The 19,974-nt window shown below is 43.6% G+C and overlaps 1 protein-coding gene and 1 pseudogene across 1 annotated transcript in view; both read right to left on the bottom strand.

The window, feature by feature from the left end:
* Positions 1-19,974, bottom strand: part of Pcca (propionyl-CoA carboxylase subunit alpha) — a 191,914-nt gene that overhangs the window by 36,301 nt on the left and 135,639 nt on the right. Inside the window, exon 19 of the mRNA XM_055609596.1 lies at positions 6,885-6,987. Within this exon, the coding sequence (XP_055465571.1) occupies positions 6,885-6,987 (103 nt within the window). The remainder of the gene's footprint in view (positions 1-6,884; positions 6,988-19,974) is intronic.
* Positions 2,378-3,981, bottom strand: LOC129678881 (heat shock protein HSP 90-alpha-like; annotated as a pseudogene).

The following is a 19,974-nucleotide window of genomic DNA, read 5'->3' as shown; positions in this document are numbered from 1 at the left end:
GCAGTCTCTCTTACTTCTGTGCTCCACTCTGCTGGCTCTTGGGCTTCTGGGCAATTCTCCTGTCTCTGCCTCTTCTCTAGCTGCAGGAGTAGTGAGATAATGGGTTTGCATCATGGTGTCTGGCTTCTTATGTGGGTTCGGGGGATAAAACTCAGGTCCTCAGACTAGTAGGGCTAGAACCCATTGAAGCAGCTCTCCAACCCTGGATATTCTTATGCCGTAGCATGAAGAGTCTTTACAAAGGTGGCTGCCACTGGCCCTGGAAGGAAAGTTTCTCTCCCTAAGTCTCAGTTTTGAGCAGCTAGTATCCGGCAAACACCTAACGTGCATGGGTACTGCTCATGTGCCACTGAAGGCCACATGCCTAAAGGCAGTTTACACATCAAGACCAATCAGACCTTTTTCTTCAAAGTGAATGGTCGTCAACATAAATTTAGTTCTTCATCTTTAAAGTTATGAACACATCAGTGGACTTGGGGAGGCAAATTGGAGGAGAAGAAGAAGGAAGGGTGGGATGGGGAGGGCTTGAGGGAGGGGCTACAGCTGGGATAAAAAGTGAATAAATTGTAATAAATAAATAAAAAATAAAAAAATAAAAAATAAAGCAATGAAAACACACTAATCTTTGTGTTTCTTGTACTGTTCTACCTAGTTTTATATTATACTGCACAGGAGAGAAGTGGAGGGAAACTCAGAAATCCAGAAAGTTCTTATAAATAAACTCAACTGATTTTTCTCCCTTGGGAGTTCAGTGTTATAAAGTCCAGCTAGTGTTCCCACCATGTGTGTTCATGGGGTTCACACTCCTAGTCAATTCTTTTGCTTATCCCAGACTTTTACCTGAGAACCAGCATTCTTAACTACACACACCAATGTGAGTTGCTGAGCATAGTTTTTAATTGTGTTATCACACACATAGCACACAGTGCTACAATTAGAGTACAGATCAGTGTATCAAACACACGTAAGCTTCCTATCTCTAAAATACTTTCATTCCACACAATTGAAATTTGTGTCCTTTCAACAGTGACTGCTCACCCTGCCCTCCCCACTGTACCTCACTCTCTTTTTTACTTCATTTAGTTAATTTAACTTTTTTTTTTTGAGACAAGATCCCATGTAGCCGAAGATGGCCTTGGAGTTGTAACCTTCCCCCTCTGCTCCCAAGAACTGGCACCACAACCACAGGCCTGGGTATTTCCTTTTCTCCAGGGCCTGGGACCCCCGACTCAGCTTTGTCTCTCGAACATCTGACTGCTGTAGGGACGCCGTGTTGTGGGTCCCCAACATGTCCTTTCGGGGTGACTCACTTCACTTGGCAGAGTCCCCAAGGTCTCTCCACCTTCTGGCATGCAGCAGAACGGCCTTTCTTTTCAGGACGGGGTAACTCCCACTCATGGACAGGTCCCATGTCTTCCCTGTCCACTCAGCCACCGGCGGACTCTTCCACAGCTTCTTTTCCGCTCTGTGAATAGTGCTGCTATGGACATGCATGTGCGAATACGTTTTCAGGGTTTGCTTTCAACTGCCCTGTTGATCAGATGGTGTGGCTTTTCTGTGTTTAGAGCCCCGCATTCTTTCCCTCAGTGGCTGGCACACTCGGGTTCTCTTCCTCTCCAGGCCTGACACTTTTCTTCTGTCTCCCTGCCGGCACCTCCCTTGGCTGGGAGGATAGGCCTCACTGGACTCTTCATTCAACTTGCCATGTCTTTCATGGTGTGACTCGGCATTTTTCGGTATGCCCTGGCCACCTGACATTTTGTTTTATTTAAGAAGTTATCTATTCATGTCTCGGCCCCACTTTTTGCTTTTTCTTCTCTTCTTTTTTTATTTATCTCCTCTGTATTTGCCTTTTAAAGCAGAATGTGGTTGGGCATTACTTCCATTCACAAGCCTTGCTGAGTCATAAGACCTAGGGAAGAAGCTTAGCGTTTGCTCTCGGCACTTTGGAAAACAAGCCACAAGGGGAGTTCCTCTGTCAGGTTTTTTTTAAACTTGTGTTCTTACTTCTAAGACTAGTACACGCAGAATTGAAAGAACAGGGCATGAAAAAAAGTATAAAATGAAACTTAAGCCATGTTAATTTTTGTCCTTTCTAAACATGTGTATCTCAGAACACTTAAGTGACAACTATTTGGTCTACTAAGGAATCAGCTCACAGCCAAACACTTCAGACCACAAGGTTGACAGTAGGCTACATTATGACTTAAACATTCTACCAACCTGTGGGATCAAACCTATAGTATCACAGCATCACAAGTAGAAAGTAGTTTTTATCTTCCCTTAGTTTTCATGCATAGATGTTTTAAATGTTAACAAAAATAAACAAAAGTCCTAGAAAATATTCTGTAATAAGGAATGAGGGTAAGTGTAAAACTCACAGCTCTTCTGGTGAAGCTTGCTCTACTTCTTCCATGCTCCCTCCAGTTACAGCAGCACTGCTATCACCCACAGTAGGATCACCCTCATCAATGCCTAGACCCAGCTTGATCATCTTGTAGATCCTGTTAGCATGTGTCTGGGGACCTTCCAGACTGAAGCCCGAAGACAGGAGTGCAGTTTCATAGAGCAAGATGGCCTGGTCCTTCACAGACTTGGCATTCTTGTCAGCCTCTGCCTTCTGCCTTAAGGTTTCAGTCATGGAGTGATGAGGGTTTATCTCTATGTGTTTCTTTGCTGCCATGAAGCCCACTGTTCAGTTGTCCCTAGGCCTGAGCTCTCATGATTCCCTCCCTGGCCGCTGCCCACCCATACGTGCTTGTGACAACACAGCATGGGGCATCACCAAGCAGTCTGACATAGCCACCTTTTCAACCTGCTTCTCCAAAACAGCTTCATAAGTCTGCAGGTTTGCAAAATTTGTCTTTCTCTTCCTGTTTCCTTTTCTCCTCATCTTCTGGAAGATGCAGTCCTTCTTTGGTAACTGACGCTGAGGTCTTGCCCTCACACTCCTTCAACTGCTGCACACAGTACTCCTCAATGGTATCAGTCAGACAGGCTACTTGTCAGCCATGCTTGCAGAGATGTCCCACCAACGCCAAGTTAGCAAACTGCTCCTCGGTCTCACCTGTGATAAAATAGCTGTGCTTCTGGTTTTCCTTCGTTCTGGTGCAGCAGTCCTTGAGAGAAACCACCTCATCACCTAAAGCAGACAGGCAGTATCTCAACAGCTCGGCAAGCTTCTTCCGATTTGGAGAGTCTTCATGAATCCCAAGCTTCATATTTTTGAGAACGTCTCATAAAACTTTTTTCTAGTTTTCTTTATCTTCTGCCAGTTCAGTAAATAGTTCTAAGCATTTCTTGACCAAATTCTTTCTGATAACTTTCAGAATTTTGCTTTGCTACAACATTTCATGGGAAATATTTAGAGGGAGATCCTCAGAATCTACCACTCCTGTAATGAATTTCAGATACTAGGGATTAACTCCTCACAGTTATCCAGGATGAAAACTCTGTGTATGTACAACTTGATGCTGTTCTTTTTCCTTCTGTTTTCAAACAGATCAAAAGGAGCAGGTCTTGGGACAAAAAAAAAGGGCCCAGAATTCCAAATCTGCTTTACTGCCAAATGTTTTTCCCAGTCATCAGTTAAGCTTTGAAGAACTTTCCATATTCTTCATTAGTAATGTCAGCATGATTTCTGGTCCAAATAGGCTTTTGTTGTTGCTGTTGTTGAGTTCTTCTTGATCAATGTACTTTTCCTTATCTTCCTCTTTTTCTCATCACCATCCTTTTCTTCTTCATCAGAACCAACATAAGGCTTATCATCAGGCTCCTTTTCTTCTTTTTCTCTGTTCCTCCTTATTGCCTTTTTCTTCGGCCTCATCATGACTTCCTTATCACAGTCCTTCTTCACAAGAAAGTAATGAAGTAGCCAATAAACTGAGAGTGCTTCTTCACAATCTCCTTTATTCTCCTCTCCTCCAAATACTCAGTTTGGACGTCTATCAGATGTAAGATGACTTTTGTTCCACAGCCCATCGATGGCCAAGGATAATGACAATTTATAAGGCAATTTCTTCCTAAAAGAAAAAGTCTTGACCTCCTTGTCCTTTTCCTCCTCTTCCTCTTCCTTCTCTTCCATTGGTTGGTCTTGGGTCTGAATTTCCTCAAGCAACTTTGCTGAATGACCATGCATGAAACGTGACTAGCTGTACCACGATACCGAAGCAACTGCCAATTTTTTCAATGTGTATGTGTATGTATATATGGTGTGTGTGTGTTTGTGTGTGCGTGTGTATATGTTTGCACTTCCCTGTTCCTCCTTTTCAGTGTTGTAGTGTGGGCACATACTGAGTACATACGAGGATATGTGACACTTCCAGACAGCTGCCAACCCCTGGGGAGCAGGAGCAGAACAGAAGGTGGAAGAAGAGGATTCAACTGCACCTACAATTGTTTCTTTCTTTCTTTTTTCCTTTTTAGTAGGAAATCTATACATATTGTACTCTCTCCATTTGAAATCTTCAGAGTTTAAAATGCCACCCCTCCCCCCCATGATCAAGGCAGATGCTGAGACTCACAGCCAAACTTTGGGCAGAGTGCAGGGAATCTTATGGAAGAAGGGGTAGGAGATAGAAGGATCTGGAGGGGACAGGAGCTCCACAAGAAGACCAACAAAACCAAAATATCTGGGCCCAGTGGGTCCTGCAGAGACTGATGCATCAACCAAGGACCATGCATGGAGAGGACCTAGACCCATGTTCAGATGTAGCCAATAGGCAGCTCAGTCTCCCTGTGGGTCCCGAGAAAGGAGAGCAGGGCCCACCTCTGTCATGAACTCAGCTGCCTGCTCTTTGATCACTTTCCCCTAATGAAAAGACCCTGACAGCCCACAGAGGAAGGGGATGCAGGCAGTCCTGATGAGACTTGATAGGCTAAGGTCAGATGGCAGGGAGGAGAACTCCTTTTAGTGGACTAGGGGAAAGGGATAGAGGGGAAGAAGGAGGGAGGGTGGAACTGGGAGGAGATGAGGGAGGGGGCTAAATCAGGATATAAAATGAATATATTGTAAAAAGTTAAAATTTAAAAGAAGTTGTTATTAGAAACAAAAACTAAATTGCTAACTATTTAAAATTATATATATACTTAATATATATATATATATATAATATATATATAATATATAATATATATATATATTATATATAATATATATAATATATATAATATATATATATTAAGTATATATATATATTAAGTATATATATAATATATATATATATATAAAATGCCCCCAAATGTAAACTTTAAAATTATGCATTCCCTGAGATTTACTGTGAACTAAATAAACACGACTTTGTCTATACTTTTTCTGAAGTCAGTAATCCAAACCTGTCCTGTTACTTTTAGGTTAATTTTGTTCTTGGCAAAAAAACTCAAGGAAACAACCATAGTTCTCCCCTTAGTGACCAAAAGGTGCCACACTACACAAGCTTCATACCAGTCTGTCTAACTCACCCCACATGGGGCAGCCTGCAGGAGCCTGGCCTACCTCACCCCTACAAGGTGTACTACATGGGCCCAAGCTCTGCTCCAGGAAATAACACATCCCACAACAGCCAAATGAGACGCGAGGGACAGGTTTTTACATCACATGCTTTCCAGGATGATTTTAATGCCCTTATTTCAAACTGTTTCCCTGGGCCATAATATAAAGCAGGAGAGAATTTTATGGAGTAGGGGAGGCTTAAACAGTCGGATCATGAGGACGTAGGGCACAGGCAGGCTTCACCGGGGCCTGGACACAGAACTGAGTGGTATGCTCAGGTCACACTCTGTGTGTCACCCCTCCCCCAGGAAGTGGTCCTCAAGTCGACACTCCATTCAGCATCTCTTACAAAGCTATTTAGGGAATAGAATCCTAGAGATGGGAGGACCGTAAGAGCCACGAACACATCCTAAAAGACAGTAGTGCAATCACGGCTTCACTCCGTCAGCACTTTTACTTGTGAGACCAAGAATCCTTCAGTCAGCAAAGCTTTAGCATTTCACCACAAAACACAAACCTAAGCTACCTTATGTCTCAAGTATTTGTGAGTCTATCGTATAAGAATACCCATCACTTACTTGACACACAGTAGGTATGCAGCAAATACTTCAATAAATGGATTCTCACAATTTCCTAACTTTTGTCCATTTCTCAGTGAGACCAAGAAACTCCAAGGCCCCTCCATCCATCAGATTTTGAATGAAATTACATTGTTTTGGTTTCCATTATGCTCTAGTCTTCTGACAAAAGTCATCTGTTTCCCATAAATACTGTGTTTCTCAAAGCAACTAAGTCACAGAAGAGACAAGGGTAAAGCTAACTACACAGCAGCTCCACTGATTCCGGAAGCACAGAGCCCACCGTACGCGGCAACTCTTCAGTGTCTATCTGGTGAACTGCAGTCAACGATTTTAGGCGTATCATCCACGCTGCCATCTTAACACTGAAACCTGGACCTGTGCTCACCAGAGAGTAGAATTTAAACCACTACAGTCTGTCTTGGGTGCTTCGCAAAGAGTTTGTATTCTTCATAACACAAAGAATGACATCGAGAGGCGAGGGCTTCCTTAAGAACAGCCCACAGGAGTCTCGAGGTGTTGCTAGCCAAGGCTTCTGGCTACTTAGCAGAGCTGTCAGAGTCTGCAATGACAATCACAGGCTTCTCTGTCACTGTGACTCTCACGTGAATATGAAGAAAAATGAATCAGGTAGTTTAAAACGCAGCTAAATTGAGAAATGTGTCCTGTAATTACCACAGAAGGAAAGAAGTTCCCTTTAAATTCAGCTCAGAAAGACAAAGCTTGCTGGAGGCGAGGAAGAGACCCTGGCGAGGCTAAAAGCGTTCACAGTCTGCCCAGGTAACTCAGGACTGCCCCAAACAAGCAAAACTCACGGCAAATGTTGACCCGCTGTTCGATGCCACCACAGTGTGGTCTTCCCTGTGTAACTTTATGGAGAGCTCCCACTCAGCCACTTCCGGCTTAACAACTGGCACTCTGAAGCAGAAAGGAAGCAAAGGGTTCATTATATTTTATTCTCTATCAATAAATAATTTCCCTTCACATTAGTGTGTGCAGTAAAAGAGTTAAAAGTCACACTTTGCATTTCATTTTACTAGCCCTCAAGACATACACTGGAGAGACTTTTAGAAGGCAGACACTCAGGAGACAACAGCGTCCCTGCAGTAACTGCGCTAGCATCGCCTCTTGTAAGACCCGTCACCCATGCTCTGCGTTTTAACGTGAATCGTGTAGCTAAGACAGCCCTTCATAAACCAATCTCTCTTAAGCAATATTATTTTCTGCTAACTATTCAAGATATTTTTAATTCCAGTAAAATAAACAATGTGACAAATGTGCTAAGTGTCCAAAGAGGATAAAAATGAATTAGTTGACATAATTCGGGGCTTATTTAATTTACTCTTCATAGTTGATACAAGTAAACGGTAGTAAAGAACAAAGGCGTGAGACCTCAGCGAGTAAAGGCGCTTCCCACCCAAGTGCAGCAGCTGCAGAGGGCGGTTCCAAGGCCTCGCTGGGGCTGTCTCCTCACTTGGCCAATTCCTTACTCAACCTCAAGTGCTGAAACGTCCATTCTCCCAGGGCCACTGTGTAACGTGGCTTTCCCATGTTTTCTTCGATAGTAAAACTACAACCTTGTTGATCATGACATTTTTATGGTATTCTACTCACACCAAGTTAATTCTTAATTGAACTGCTTGCCATTTGAGTCCTTAAGAGGAAAGCCACAATTCTTCGTACTTTACTTTTTTTCTAATTACATTGGCCTGTGTGACTGATTGGACTAGCTCCCTTTAGTTAACCCAAACAAGCAGGAGGCAGAGGACCAAGCAAGCGCTGAGCTGAGCTCTGCTGACCCACAGAAGTGATATGAGTTCTGCCTATACTTCTGACCTTGAGCAAATGGACAGAATAAATTTCCTTTCCTGGAACATGGAAGTAACGATGGTGTTTGCACTGATGCACACACCGAGAATGGGTGAGGCGTGCACAGCGGACATGATGATAGTCCAGGCCTCTTCTCTTGTTTTGGCCCTGACTGAAATCCTTCCATTACAGCAGCGTTGGACTCCCTCTCCTGTGCCTTTTAAACTGCCTCAATGATAGTGTAATTTCACTGCCTTCCTTCCACTTAACCAGCACTATATGCATAGTAGTTTCTAAAGTTCAGTGACAGCCAGGGAAAGCAAAGGCTGTTTCCAGTGAGGCAGCCATCCTTTGCCTGCAGAGGAGGTGGGAAATGCTGATCCCAACGTCCTGTTCTAGCCCAGGACTCTTTCCCACAGAAAATGCTCCTGCAGATGGTGGCAAGGCAGAGCAGCCTCTCCTCAGGACCCCAGCACTATTTATTTTTCCACCGCTTTATTTTGATCCACATCTGGTTCATATACATTGTAGCTTGCCCCAGGAGGGACCTTCTGGAAGCACACAGGCTCCTGTCTCAGCGCCTCTCCCCTCAGCGATGCACTTGAGGACCCACATCCCTGAGCCTGCAAGACGGCTCCACAGAAACAACCAGGTGACAGGAGGCAGGCATCCTCTGAGCTGAGCCCCTGGAGCAGCATTTTCCCAGCAAGCTCTCCTAAAGTACTTTGCTAGGAGAATGGAAGACAGCAGTTCCACTGAGAAGCAAGACCTCCAGCTGCCAAGCCGACAAGCCATGGTTCCCAAGCAGGGTTAGTACTAGGGTTTTGTATGGCTTTACATGGGTTTAAAAATAGTTTGATTTTGTTTGGTAACTAAAATAGATGGTTCAGGCATTGATGCTAGTTACTGAAATGTACAAAATTGCACCAAAATAGACACAGACCTGGAGGGCTATGGGCCCTGGTTCTGAAGAATTGCTAAGAGAACATTAGCAGTTATTTTGAAATACCAATTTCAATTCAAAAAGCATGAACATGATAGTAACAAATACCTAAAGTTATCTTTTAAATTTAAAAAAAAAAAGAATTATACCTTTTGATAGAACTCACTCGCCTAGCAGACCTCAGGCCCTGGACGTCACTCAGCCAGGAGAGAAAAAGGGTAGGTAAAATAATTACAAACCTCCTCAAAGGTAGGAGCTGACTCACAGTCACCCCAGCAAGACTCCACAGGACTCAGCTTCCCCTAGTGAAACACACTCCGTGGAAAAGCTGCCATCAGACCAAGGCTCACTTTGTGCAGCGTGGTCTGCACACTCAGATCTGAAACTCTGACTACATACAGCAAGTCACCAAACCCAGCAGTGAGGGGTCAGAGCCACTCAAAGCCGATCACAGTTCTCCCCAAGTCTGCCTGCCTCCGGTACCTCTGGACAGCCAGAATCAAGCTGCTCAGTAAAATCCAACTTTTCCATGTCTTACAAAGAAGAGCTGACCACTGATCTTTACTAACTTCAATACTAACACAAAACCTTAGCAGACTGATCCGAATACACAGTGATGCTAGAAATGCACAGCTACTAACACAAACGCCCAGCATCTCACAGACGTCGCGATAGGACAATGGCCGTCTCAGAAGCTTCCTGTCACAAACACGGAGGAGCTGCTTTCTGAGGCTGGCACGGCCCATCAGAGCAGACAACGCTCAAAGGATCCTGAAGAACTGCTTCGTCATAGCTTCCCCAGAGGGTGGCCTGCACTCTCAGGATGATCCGCTGATTCTCACAGCCACTGAGGTCAGTCCCTGCATGCAAATCTCCACAGGAAGAAAAAGGACCTCTAAAAGTGGGCCATTCATCTGAACCTGATTCACAAAATTTCCAGAGTAGCAAAAAGCTATGTTATGCAAGCACATAGATGTATTCAGTGGGGGTAGACAGACATAGATACAGGCCGACTACAAAGGAGCCCTCCCATGGCTCATGAATAAGTCGAGGAAATGATCAGGAAAAAAGTGGGGGAAAGAGAGAAAGATGTTTAGACAGATGGCCCACTTAAAATGCCTGAGATAGGGTATAAGCAATTTTAATGAAATTTAAGACCTAGCACATGATTTTTTTTTTTCTTACTTTCCTCAACTGAAGAAGAAAAGAAAACAATTCCAAGGAAGACAAAAAAAAAAAAAAAATCTGCCTTTTGCTGAAAACCCCACTTTCAGCAACTTCAGACAGAGGAAGGGTCAAAAGAATGAGTTTTGGTAGTGTAATAAATTCATGTAAAATTCTTCACAGAACCATTAGCTATCAAAATGAATAGAAAAAAAGCATGAAGAGACAGATTAAAGGAATTTTAAACAGAAGTCTACTGCCAAACCAAACAAAATTCTATGCCTTATTATGTGAGAACTTACAACAGAGTAGCATTAAAGTTCATCACTGCAAAGACAGATAAAAGTAGCTTTCAGAGAACCCTTCAATGCCAGAAATAGACAAGGAGAACGACCAAGATCTCCCAACATGCACTTTAAAATGTGTGTACCCCAGCTCATAATGCTGTACCAGAGCCCGTCACCAAACTGTCCTGAGCAATCACGGGCACCACTAAGTTCAACAGCAGCATTGTAAGTAACCCAACAAGGGACTAGAATATAGTGCTGAGTATGTCCCTCGCTTATAATCGTACCATTATTAATAGATGCAAATCCCACTTTCGCCCTCCTCTTGCCGTGCGTGGTTCTCCTAGAAGGCTTGGAGCACATGAGTCAGGAAAGCAACCCAGACCAGCTGCCACCACTGCAGGCCTCCCCATGTGATCACGTGCAAGCCTGTGACTACTCTGTGACCTCCGCAAGGGGTGGATACCCACGGTGCCTGTTTTCTCAACAGGAAGATCATCTAAGTTGTATGTGGATGGGAGGGGGAAAGACACGTGGTGCTTGGCATGGTGGTATGCAGTAAGGGTTCCAGCATGCACCAACAACCACTGTGGTCTGCACAGAGGTCGGAACACCCGCCATTGTCTCAGCAAGAGAAGGATGGTAGGTGACCGAAGGCCAGTTATGACAACAACACGGATACCTGTAATGTTAATCTCTCAACTTGATGGGACTCAGAATCCCATGGCACCACAGCTCCGGAGGAGTCTAAGGGGTATGCCAGAGAGCTGCGGCTGAGGAGGGAAGCCCTACCCTGAATGTAGGTGGCCCCCATGGCCAGAAGCCCCACACTGAACAAAGAGGGAGAGCGAGCCCAGCAAGAGCGCTTCCTTCTCTGCTGCCTGATTAAGGGTATGCTGTGACCTCTCACCCCTAACGCCACACCTTGCCCAGCCTGTGAGTCAACAACTCCTTTTTTCTTCAGGTAACTCTGGTGAGCTACTCTGTCAGAGCAGTAAGAATCCAGTGACTGCCATCAGTCACTGGTACATACACGAATCCCATCATGTGCAGCAAAGGGGATAGAACAGAGGACACTATGTGAAACAAGCGAGTCACTGAAAGACAAATACCAAATGTGCTCATACATCAGAAGCAAAACAAATTGACTCATGAATGAACATAGAATAGGGGTCGCTGGAGGCTCCAAGGTTAGGAGGACAGGAGGAAAAGGAAGGTGGATAGCAAGGTACTAAACTTCTTTTCTTGTAACAGATTTAGTGTGCCTGGTTTTATGTTGAGATCTTTGATCCACTTGGAATTTAATTTTGTTCAGGGTGATAGATATGGATCTATTTGCATTTTTTCTACATGTGGACATCCAATTAGACCAGCACCATTTGTTGAAGTAATCCAATTTAAAAATGGGGTACAGAGCTAAACAGAAAATTCTCAACAGAGAAATATCGAATGGCGGAGAAACAAAGAAATGTTCAATATCCTTACTCATCAGGGAAACACAAATCAAAACGACCCTGAGATTCCATCTTATCCCTATTAGAATGGCTCAGATAAGAACTCAAGTGACAACACATGCTGGAGAAGATGTGGAGAAAGGGGACCCCTCCTCCATTGCTGGTGAGAAGGTAAACTTGTACAACCATTTTGGAAATCAATCTGGCGCTTTCTCAGAAAATTGGGAATAGTGCTACCTCAAGATCCAGCTATACCATTCCTGGACATACACCCAAAAGATGTCCCACCATTCAACAAGGACATCTGCTCAACTATGTTCATAGCAGCTTTATTTATAATAGCCAGAATCTGGAAACAACCTAGATGTCCCTCAACCAAGGAATAGATACAGAAAATGTGGCACATTTACATAATAGGATACTAATCAGCTATTAAAAACAAGGAAATCATGAAATTTCAGGTAAATGGATGGAACTAGAAGAGATCATCCTGAGTGAGCTAACCCAGAAGCAGACAGACACACATGGTATATACTCACCTATAAGCGGATATTAGCCATGTAATGCAGGATAACCATACTACAATCCACAGGTCCAAAGAAGCTAAACAACAGGGGAGACCCTAGGGAAGATGTTTAAATTTCATTCCGAAGGGCAAACAGGATAGACACCAGAAGCAGTGGAAAACAGGAAACAAGATGGGAGCCTACTATAGATGGTCCTCTGAAAGGCTGCACGCAACAGGGGACTGAAGCAGATCCTGAGACTCACAGCCAAACTTTGGGCAGAGCACAGAGAATCTTTTGGGAGAAGGGGGAGATAGAAAGACCTGGAGAGGACAAGAGCTACACAAGGAGAGGAACAAAGCCAAAAAATCTGGTCCCAGGGGGTTCTGCAGAGACTGAGGCACCAACCAAGGACCATGCATAGAAAGGACCTAGACCCCACCTCTCAGATGTAGCCCATGAGCTACTCAGTCTCCATTTGGGTTCCCTAGTAAGGAGAGCAGGGACAATCTCCGATATGGACTTGGTTGCCTGCTCTTTAATCACTTTCCCCTAGTGATGTGGTCTTGCCAGGCCACAGAGGAAGAGGATCCAAGCAGTCCTGATGAGTCTTGATAAGCTAGCATCAGAGGGGAACTCCCCTTTCAGTGGCCTAGGGGAAGGGAATAGAGGGAATAAGGGAGGGAGGGTGGGACTTGGAGGAGATGAGGGATGCGGCTACAATTGGGATGTAAAATGAATTGTAAAAAATAATAATTAATAAAAAACAAGGTACCAAATACAGTCACACAGGAAGAGTCATGAGAGGCTGGATAACAGGTTCCAATACAGAGGCGGAGCACTTCCTGCATTTTATATCATGGGGTAATGAATAGTTTATAACAATTTACTATATACTTTTAAAAAATGGAAGACAAGGACTCCAAGGTTCCCAGCACAACACATAAAGATAGACAGACAGATAGATAGATGATAGAGGATGGATAAATGCTAGATAGACACATATATGATAGATGATAGGTAGATAGATGGATAAATAGATGATAGATGGATAGATGATAGACAGACAGACAGACAGATAGATGATAGATGGGGGTGGGGCTCAAAAAGAGTTTCTTTGTGTAGCCCTGATGTTCTGGCACTCACTCTGTAGACCAGGCTGGCCTCTAACTCACAGAGATCCATCTGCCTCTGCGTCTGCCTCCCAAGTGCTAGAATTAAAGGTGTGCAACATCACCACCCTTCTGGAAACCAAGATATTTAAGATGTCAGTGCTAGCTATCCTGGCTAGACCATGTTACTGGCATATATGTACCACATCACATGGCACCCACAGAGAAAAGAATGCAGGTGACATAGTAGAATGCCACTGTCCTCGGTCGCCGCTTGCCTTCTGGTCACTTCATCCTGACCCTGCCACAGTTAGTCAGGTTGTACTTGTCCACCCCAAAGCTTCCCTTTAGTGCATCCCAGAGGCATGCAGTAAGAGATGCACTTTTGCTCAATACACTTCTTCATTTCCCTCGTGCTTACTGGATACTGTCTTTTACATGAATGCATTCTCTTCAACACCTGCTAAAATCAGCTCCTCCTGTTGATGGGCATCGAACTGTCTCCCTTTCAGGGTGTTCTTTGTATAAGTTTTCCCTCAAGGCTTCAGGTAGTGCAGCCCGGGCCTCACCCATGCTAAGCAAGCCCTGCACCTCTATGCTGCATTCCTAGCTCTGTACAGGAATATTTTGAGGACAACATTTTCTCCTCTCAGGAGCAAAGAACCAAGGAGAACAAACTCGAGGCTAAGCATTTGACTTTTTTGTATGCTGTCACAGTGCTCTCTGAGACACTGACAGGGCCAGCCAGAGGAGAGGGTCCTTCCGCAGACCACCATTTACTGCAGTCGGTCTGACGTGGGCCAGGCTATGGGTGGTCGCTGCAATCCTTGGGTGGAGACAGGTTCCTGACAACTTGCTGGGGACATTGAAGGCAGGCTGGTAGTGACATAAGAAAGAATTGGTAGATCAGAACGTAGAGGAATGCTATTCTGTACAGTCTGGAAAAGAGTAACTGGAATTTCAGACACACAAGGAGAATAGAAAGGTCTCTGTGGAAATCTAAAACAGGTTTCATACTCTAACTGTGGCAGTTGGTATCAGTCCAAACAGGTTATGTATTAGTTGTCTCATTTTCATGTACATGTATGTGTGTTTGCATGTATCTGGCACACATGTGTGCATGGCTGTGGACACCAGAAGCATACGCCAGGAACCTGTCTCCAAGCTGCTTCCACCATACTCTCTGAGGCAGGTCTCTCAATCAAAACCTGATACAGCTAGTCTTAAGAGCCAGGCTGCTGTGGAGAAGGTTCTTTTCCTGCATTCTAGGCAGTGTGTATGTGTGTGTGTGTACGTCTGTGCTGGAGATCACACCCATGGCCTGTTACATGTCAGACAAGTGCTCGAACGGTAACTTGCCCTCTACCCCCTGCCTCCAATCTTTCCCCATCTATCCTGGTATCTGATGAGGAATGAACTCAACATGTTTTTGGGGATATAGTCCCTGTGATAAGTCACTTTTCTGACTGCTGTCAAATTCAGTTTTCTAACTGAGTATGAGTTGTGTCTGTGTGGTCCTGAGGCTCCTCATGCTTGGACTTTATCAACACTGATTCTGCAGAATAACACTGTTTGTCAAGGTTGGGTAAATTTAACCATAACTTCTTTACACTCCTTGTCTCCTTTCTTTCCCGCTTCTGGGGCTGTGAGAGATCCCAGTGGTAGACGGATCCCCACTCCTCCTTCCGTCTGACCCCGAGCATAATCTTATCTGACGTGTTTTCATGTGTGAAGAGTCCTCTGACACCTCAGATCTGCTCTTGGGTGCAGATAATGTAGGCTTTCATTTTAAGCATTATAATTTATTATTCTAAAATTGTTACTTGCCATTTTATTATTTCAATTTTATGTATATTTTTCATCTTGTCAATCAGGGTTCCTATAGAGCCCTTTAATTCCTGGCATATATTTGCATGTTTTAAGGTTACACATATGTACATGTGCCTGTGTTCGTTTACGTGTACCATGTATACCAGGTGCCAGGGATGCCATAGGGTATTAGATCCCCTAAACTGGAGTTACTGGGGACTAAACCCAGGTCCTTGGCAAGAGCAGCAGGTTCTCTTTTTCTTTCTTTTCCTTTCTTCTCCTTCCTTCCTTCCTTCCTTCCTTCCTTCCTTCCTTCCTTCCTCCCTTCCTCCCTCCCTCCCTCCCTCCTTCCTTCCTTCCTTCCTTTCTTTGACACAGAGTTTCTCTGTGTAGCCTTGGCTGTCCTGGACTCACTTTCTAAACAAGGCTGGCCTTGAACTCACAGAGATCCCCTTGCCTCTGCTGCCCCAGTGCTAGGATTACAGGTGTGCCACCACGCCTGGCTGCAGCAGGCTCTCTGAACCGCTGTGACCTTTCTTCGGGCACCTGAATACATTAAAATTGCTCCCTGCTGGACAGTTTCTACTCACGCTGGAGTGGACTGCACTTTCATGCTTCTTTTCAGGCCCTGTTACCCATGGCTGAAAACTGGAGGTTTTAGACAGAATGTTGCAAAGTTGAACGTTCGATTCCTTCTCGCCTCTGCTCTGAGCTGTACAGGTGGGTACAGCTGTCTTTCTTGACTTTACTGTTTCTAAAGGAAAAGACAACTCTCCTCCAGTCAGAAACTCGTGTGTCTTAGGACATGCACACTGTCTGCATGTCTGGAATGACCTAGTAACCAATTCTGAAGACAAAAGGCTGTCACCGTGAAAAGAATTTACTTAAAGGAGGAGCCCTTTATGAAGATTGTCAGCTAAGCCAGTGCTATCTGTATCCACAGAACCCCAAGAGAGCAAATCAGAATTTCCACAGAGAGCCAAACTGAAGGCAAGAAAACACTAAAATATATCTCTAAAATATGCACACACTTCAAAGTTCTTTTTTTTTTTTAAGCAATAGCACAGGAATCTTAGTTCAGTGTGTCCTATCTATTACCAAGAAAGCATTAGTAACTCTAAAGTAGAATCTAAGTATAAACATGAACAACTACTATGTAAGAATCTTTTTAAACAACCATACTTTCAAACAATGTGACTCAGTACTCTTTCATGATTGTCCCTCTAGTTGTATTTAGTATACTAAATATACTAAAAATATATACTAAAAATATACTAAAAAATACTAAAAATATTTTTTAGTATTTTCCAAATTTCATGGAATTTATCTCTAGAACCAATTTTACTGAAATCTCTACTTGGGGTGAAGATGCACAGGTAAGAGAAACACAGACCTAGTCAGGTTGTTTTGAACTCAGACTTAATGCATTTCTACCTGCAGCAACCTGTTGTCGAGGGAAGGGGAGCACATGGCAGACAGAAATGAGCACAGCACCAAGTCAAGCTCCTAAAACAACCTTTCCTCTTCATTAAACTCCACATCATGATGTTCTTTTATGCATAAATACAGAAAGAAGCAAGACGAAAAATTAAGCAATATCTTCAAAAAAATCTATTTCCCATTTATACCAGTTCCATTCTCCTTTCAATATTGCATTTCTCTCCCTGACAAACCTCTCTAAACCAATTTTCAATTTTTTTTTTTTTTGGAACCAGGCCAAACATAAATATACAAATACTGCTCCATCCCTACTGAAAATTACTTTGCACAGATCGGCTAACTTGGATTTTTAACAATCATATTTATATTATGCAAATTAATCTTTTGACATTTTCTTATGAATGCAATGATGGTGCTGATTTAGTTTCAATTCAAAAATCAGGGATTTCATTACCCCATAAAACATATCCAGAGTTCAAAGTATTTAATGGGGGTTAAACAAAATGCAAACATTTAATGCAACATTAAGCATGTGAAATAAAAACTTGATTGCCTAAAGAAAGCATGCTATGCTGTTACCCTGGTGACAGGTTAGAAAAGGGATTGTGAGATGAATAGCTGTATGATATGAAATTAAAATGTTTCACACTGAACAATCCAAAATGAATTGGGAAAGGTTAGAGTAGAGAAGAGGGAAATCAATTCTCCGATGGCAGTGGTGAATGGGGACGAAGGATGAATAGGATTTGCCAGTGGGGAGCAGAGCTGCTAAGCCTCCTGCAGCCACAGAATCACAATAACACTGATGGAGTGTGCAAGGGCTTCTGCAGTCAGGGCGGGAACACAGGACTCTGGCATAGAGGCTCTTCTCACATCCAGCCCTTGCAGAACAACCGAACGGAAAAAAAAAAAAAAAACTATTTTAAGATGCTGTATTCAACAGAAGACTAGAGATGTGCTACAGATGTCCCATCTTACACTCTTAGGAGTTCGTGCTTGGGATAAGTGTGATTTCTAACTTGGCCATGACACAATCACAACAAATAGCTGAAAACGTAGTAACAGAGGCAGTAAAAAGCCAGTACAAAAATTACTGCATTAGTGTTTTCCTCTCCTCTTGCTGCCTCCAGGACAGGTCGCTTGCCCAAATGCAAGTATATTTCATGAGATGTTGCACGGCCACATGTGTTTGGAAATATGCAAAGTATATAGTCAGCCATCAACACATCAACTTCATTGTTGTAAAAACTTGACCTACGTGAGAATATACATGGATCAGGTGTAAAGAAAAGTTGTTTTATTTCATAGCGGATAGAAATGTGATACAATGTGACGTATCCTTTTAAAGTCAGAAGCTAAATTAAACCTCCTATATTGCAAACTGCACAACAATATTGGCTTTCTTAGAAATGACTTTCACAAGGCTACTTTTTCTGTGATCCTTTCCCCAATTATCAGTCAATGGTTAAAATCCTATTGGAAACCTGAAACTCACCCTCCAGATGGAAACTTAAGAACAAGTGAACAAATTACATCTGAGAGCAGGAAAAGCCACTGGTTTTCAATAGCAAGAAAAACCTCAGATAATTGCATCTGTCAGGTAGAAATCATTAGGACAGTGATTCTCCACTTTATCCAGAAGCCAGACGAGAAGAGAATGTACAGCACAGCTGTCAACACAACAACGATGCAGAGAGGGAATGTGAGACAATACAATCTCTCCCTACAGGGCCGTGGTTGAAAGTGTAAACTGGTGGCAGTTTTACCCTTGTGTGCTGAGATGTCCCAGCATGCCAGAGCACAGGGTAAGTTACACACTGACGCACACAGCCGAGGCCAACCCTAACATCAGGGAACGCTTCATGTCAGCGCTGTCTTCAACACTATCTGAACTAGTGTCGGGAGAGAAGTTATGGGGATAAATTAAAGTCTGTGACCTTGTTCAATTCAGACAGGCTCAGAGCTGAAGAAGCCAAGACTGTCATTATTCAGACAAGAAAATGAGGGCAAAGGTTGAAGCAATTTGGCAAAGCAGTTTGTACCATCTTACCATGGAGCTGAGACCAAACTCCCGGCACCTTGCTAGGCTGGGTCCTACCTGCTGCACCACCCCAAGTGTTCAGAGTTCAGGGCTGGGTGAAGGAGCCAAAGCCACTCAGAATTTCCACTCTGAAAGATCTAACTAAACAACATGCCATAATCAAGGCCCTTGAGTGAGCGCATTCTCAGTGTATAGAGGCTTGGGTGTCCCACCACATTCTGTAAGGTGTCCTCATGCAACTTACCTCTCTGATTTATTATTTCTATTGGAACATAATTTTCAACAATATACTAATTTTTAAAGTGCTAATGCACAGTTTTGGAAAACTACTATGTTGAAGAGTGTTAATATTGCAAAATGTTGACAATATAATGGTATGTTCTTTTAAAGTGTCCTTGGAAGTGGAAAGCTCCCTTTCTATAAAATCAAAGTAAAGCGAAAGACTTCATGTGTCTACACAGAAGACCAGTCTGATTCTTCTGCCTCCACCTCCTGACTGCTGGAATTATAGCCTGTACCTGCCTACGGGCTCATCCATGCCTTGCTCTCTAGCCTCTTCTCCTGCTCCTTCTCAAACTCCTTTGTTGTACCCTCCCCATCTAAAAGAGTTACTGGTGCTGGAAAGTACCAAGGCTTACACCTTAGCTACTGTCATCTCCCGCTGGTCTCCTAGCTTCCATTTTTTTCTACCTACTTACAAATTGTTTCTAACTCTAGGGCCAAAAGTACCTACACTGCAGCAAGCTCTTTGCTGTGGCTCTCCATTCCCCACCAACACATCCTCAGTCTTACTTCAAGAACCACTGCCTTTCCTGTGCCACTCAGAGGGAGGAAGGGAGAGAGGAAGTGATGGGGAGAAGAATAAAACATGTGTCTTAGAGTTTCTCTTGCTGCAATGAAACACCATGACCAAAGACCAAGCTGAGCAGAAAAAAAGTTTATTTGGCTTACAGTTCCATATCACAATTCATTGTTGAAGAAAGTTGGGACAGGAACTCAAACAGGGCAGGATCCTAGAGGCAGGAGCTGATGCAGAGGCCATGGAGGAGTATTCCTTACTGGCTTGCTCCCCAGGGCTTGCTCAGCCTGCTTTCCTTAAAACCCAGGACCATCACCCCAGGGATGGCACCAACCATAATAAGCTGGGCCCTCTCCCAGTAGTCATTAATTAAGAAAATGCCCTACAGCAGGAAATTATGAGGTATTTTTTTCAATTACAGTTCCCTCCTTTCAGATAACTCTAACTTATATCAAGTTGGCATAAAACCAGCCAGCAAAACATGGAAGGAAGGAAGGAAGGAAGGAAGGAAGGAAGGAAGGAAGGAAGGAAGGAAGGAAGG

The sequence above is a fragment of the Psammomys obesus genome, unplaced genomic scaffold (assembly GCF_907164565.1).
Source record: "Psammomys obesus unplaced genomic scaffold, mPsaObe1.curated_primary_1811, whole genome shotgun sequence".
Taxonomy (NCBI): Eukaryota; Metazoa; Chordata; class Mammalia; order Rodentia; family Muridae; genus Psammomys; species Psammomys obesus.
Note: the sequence above shows the minus strand (reverse complement) of the source record. Positions and strands in the feature narration are given on the sequence as shown.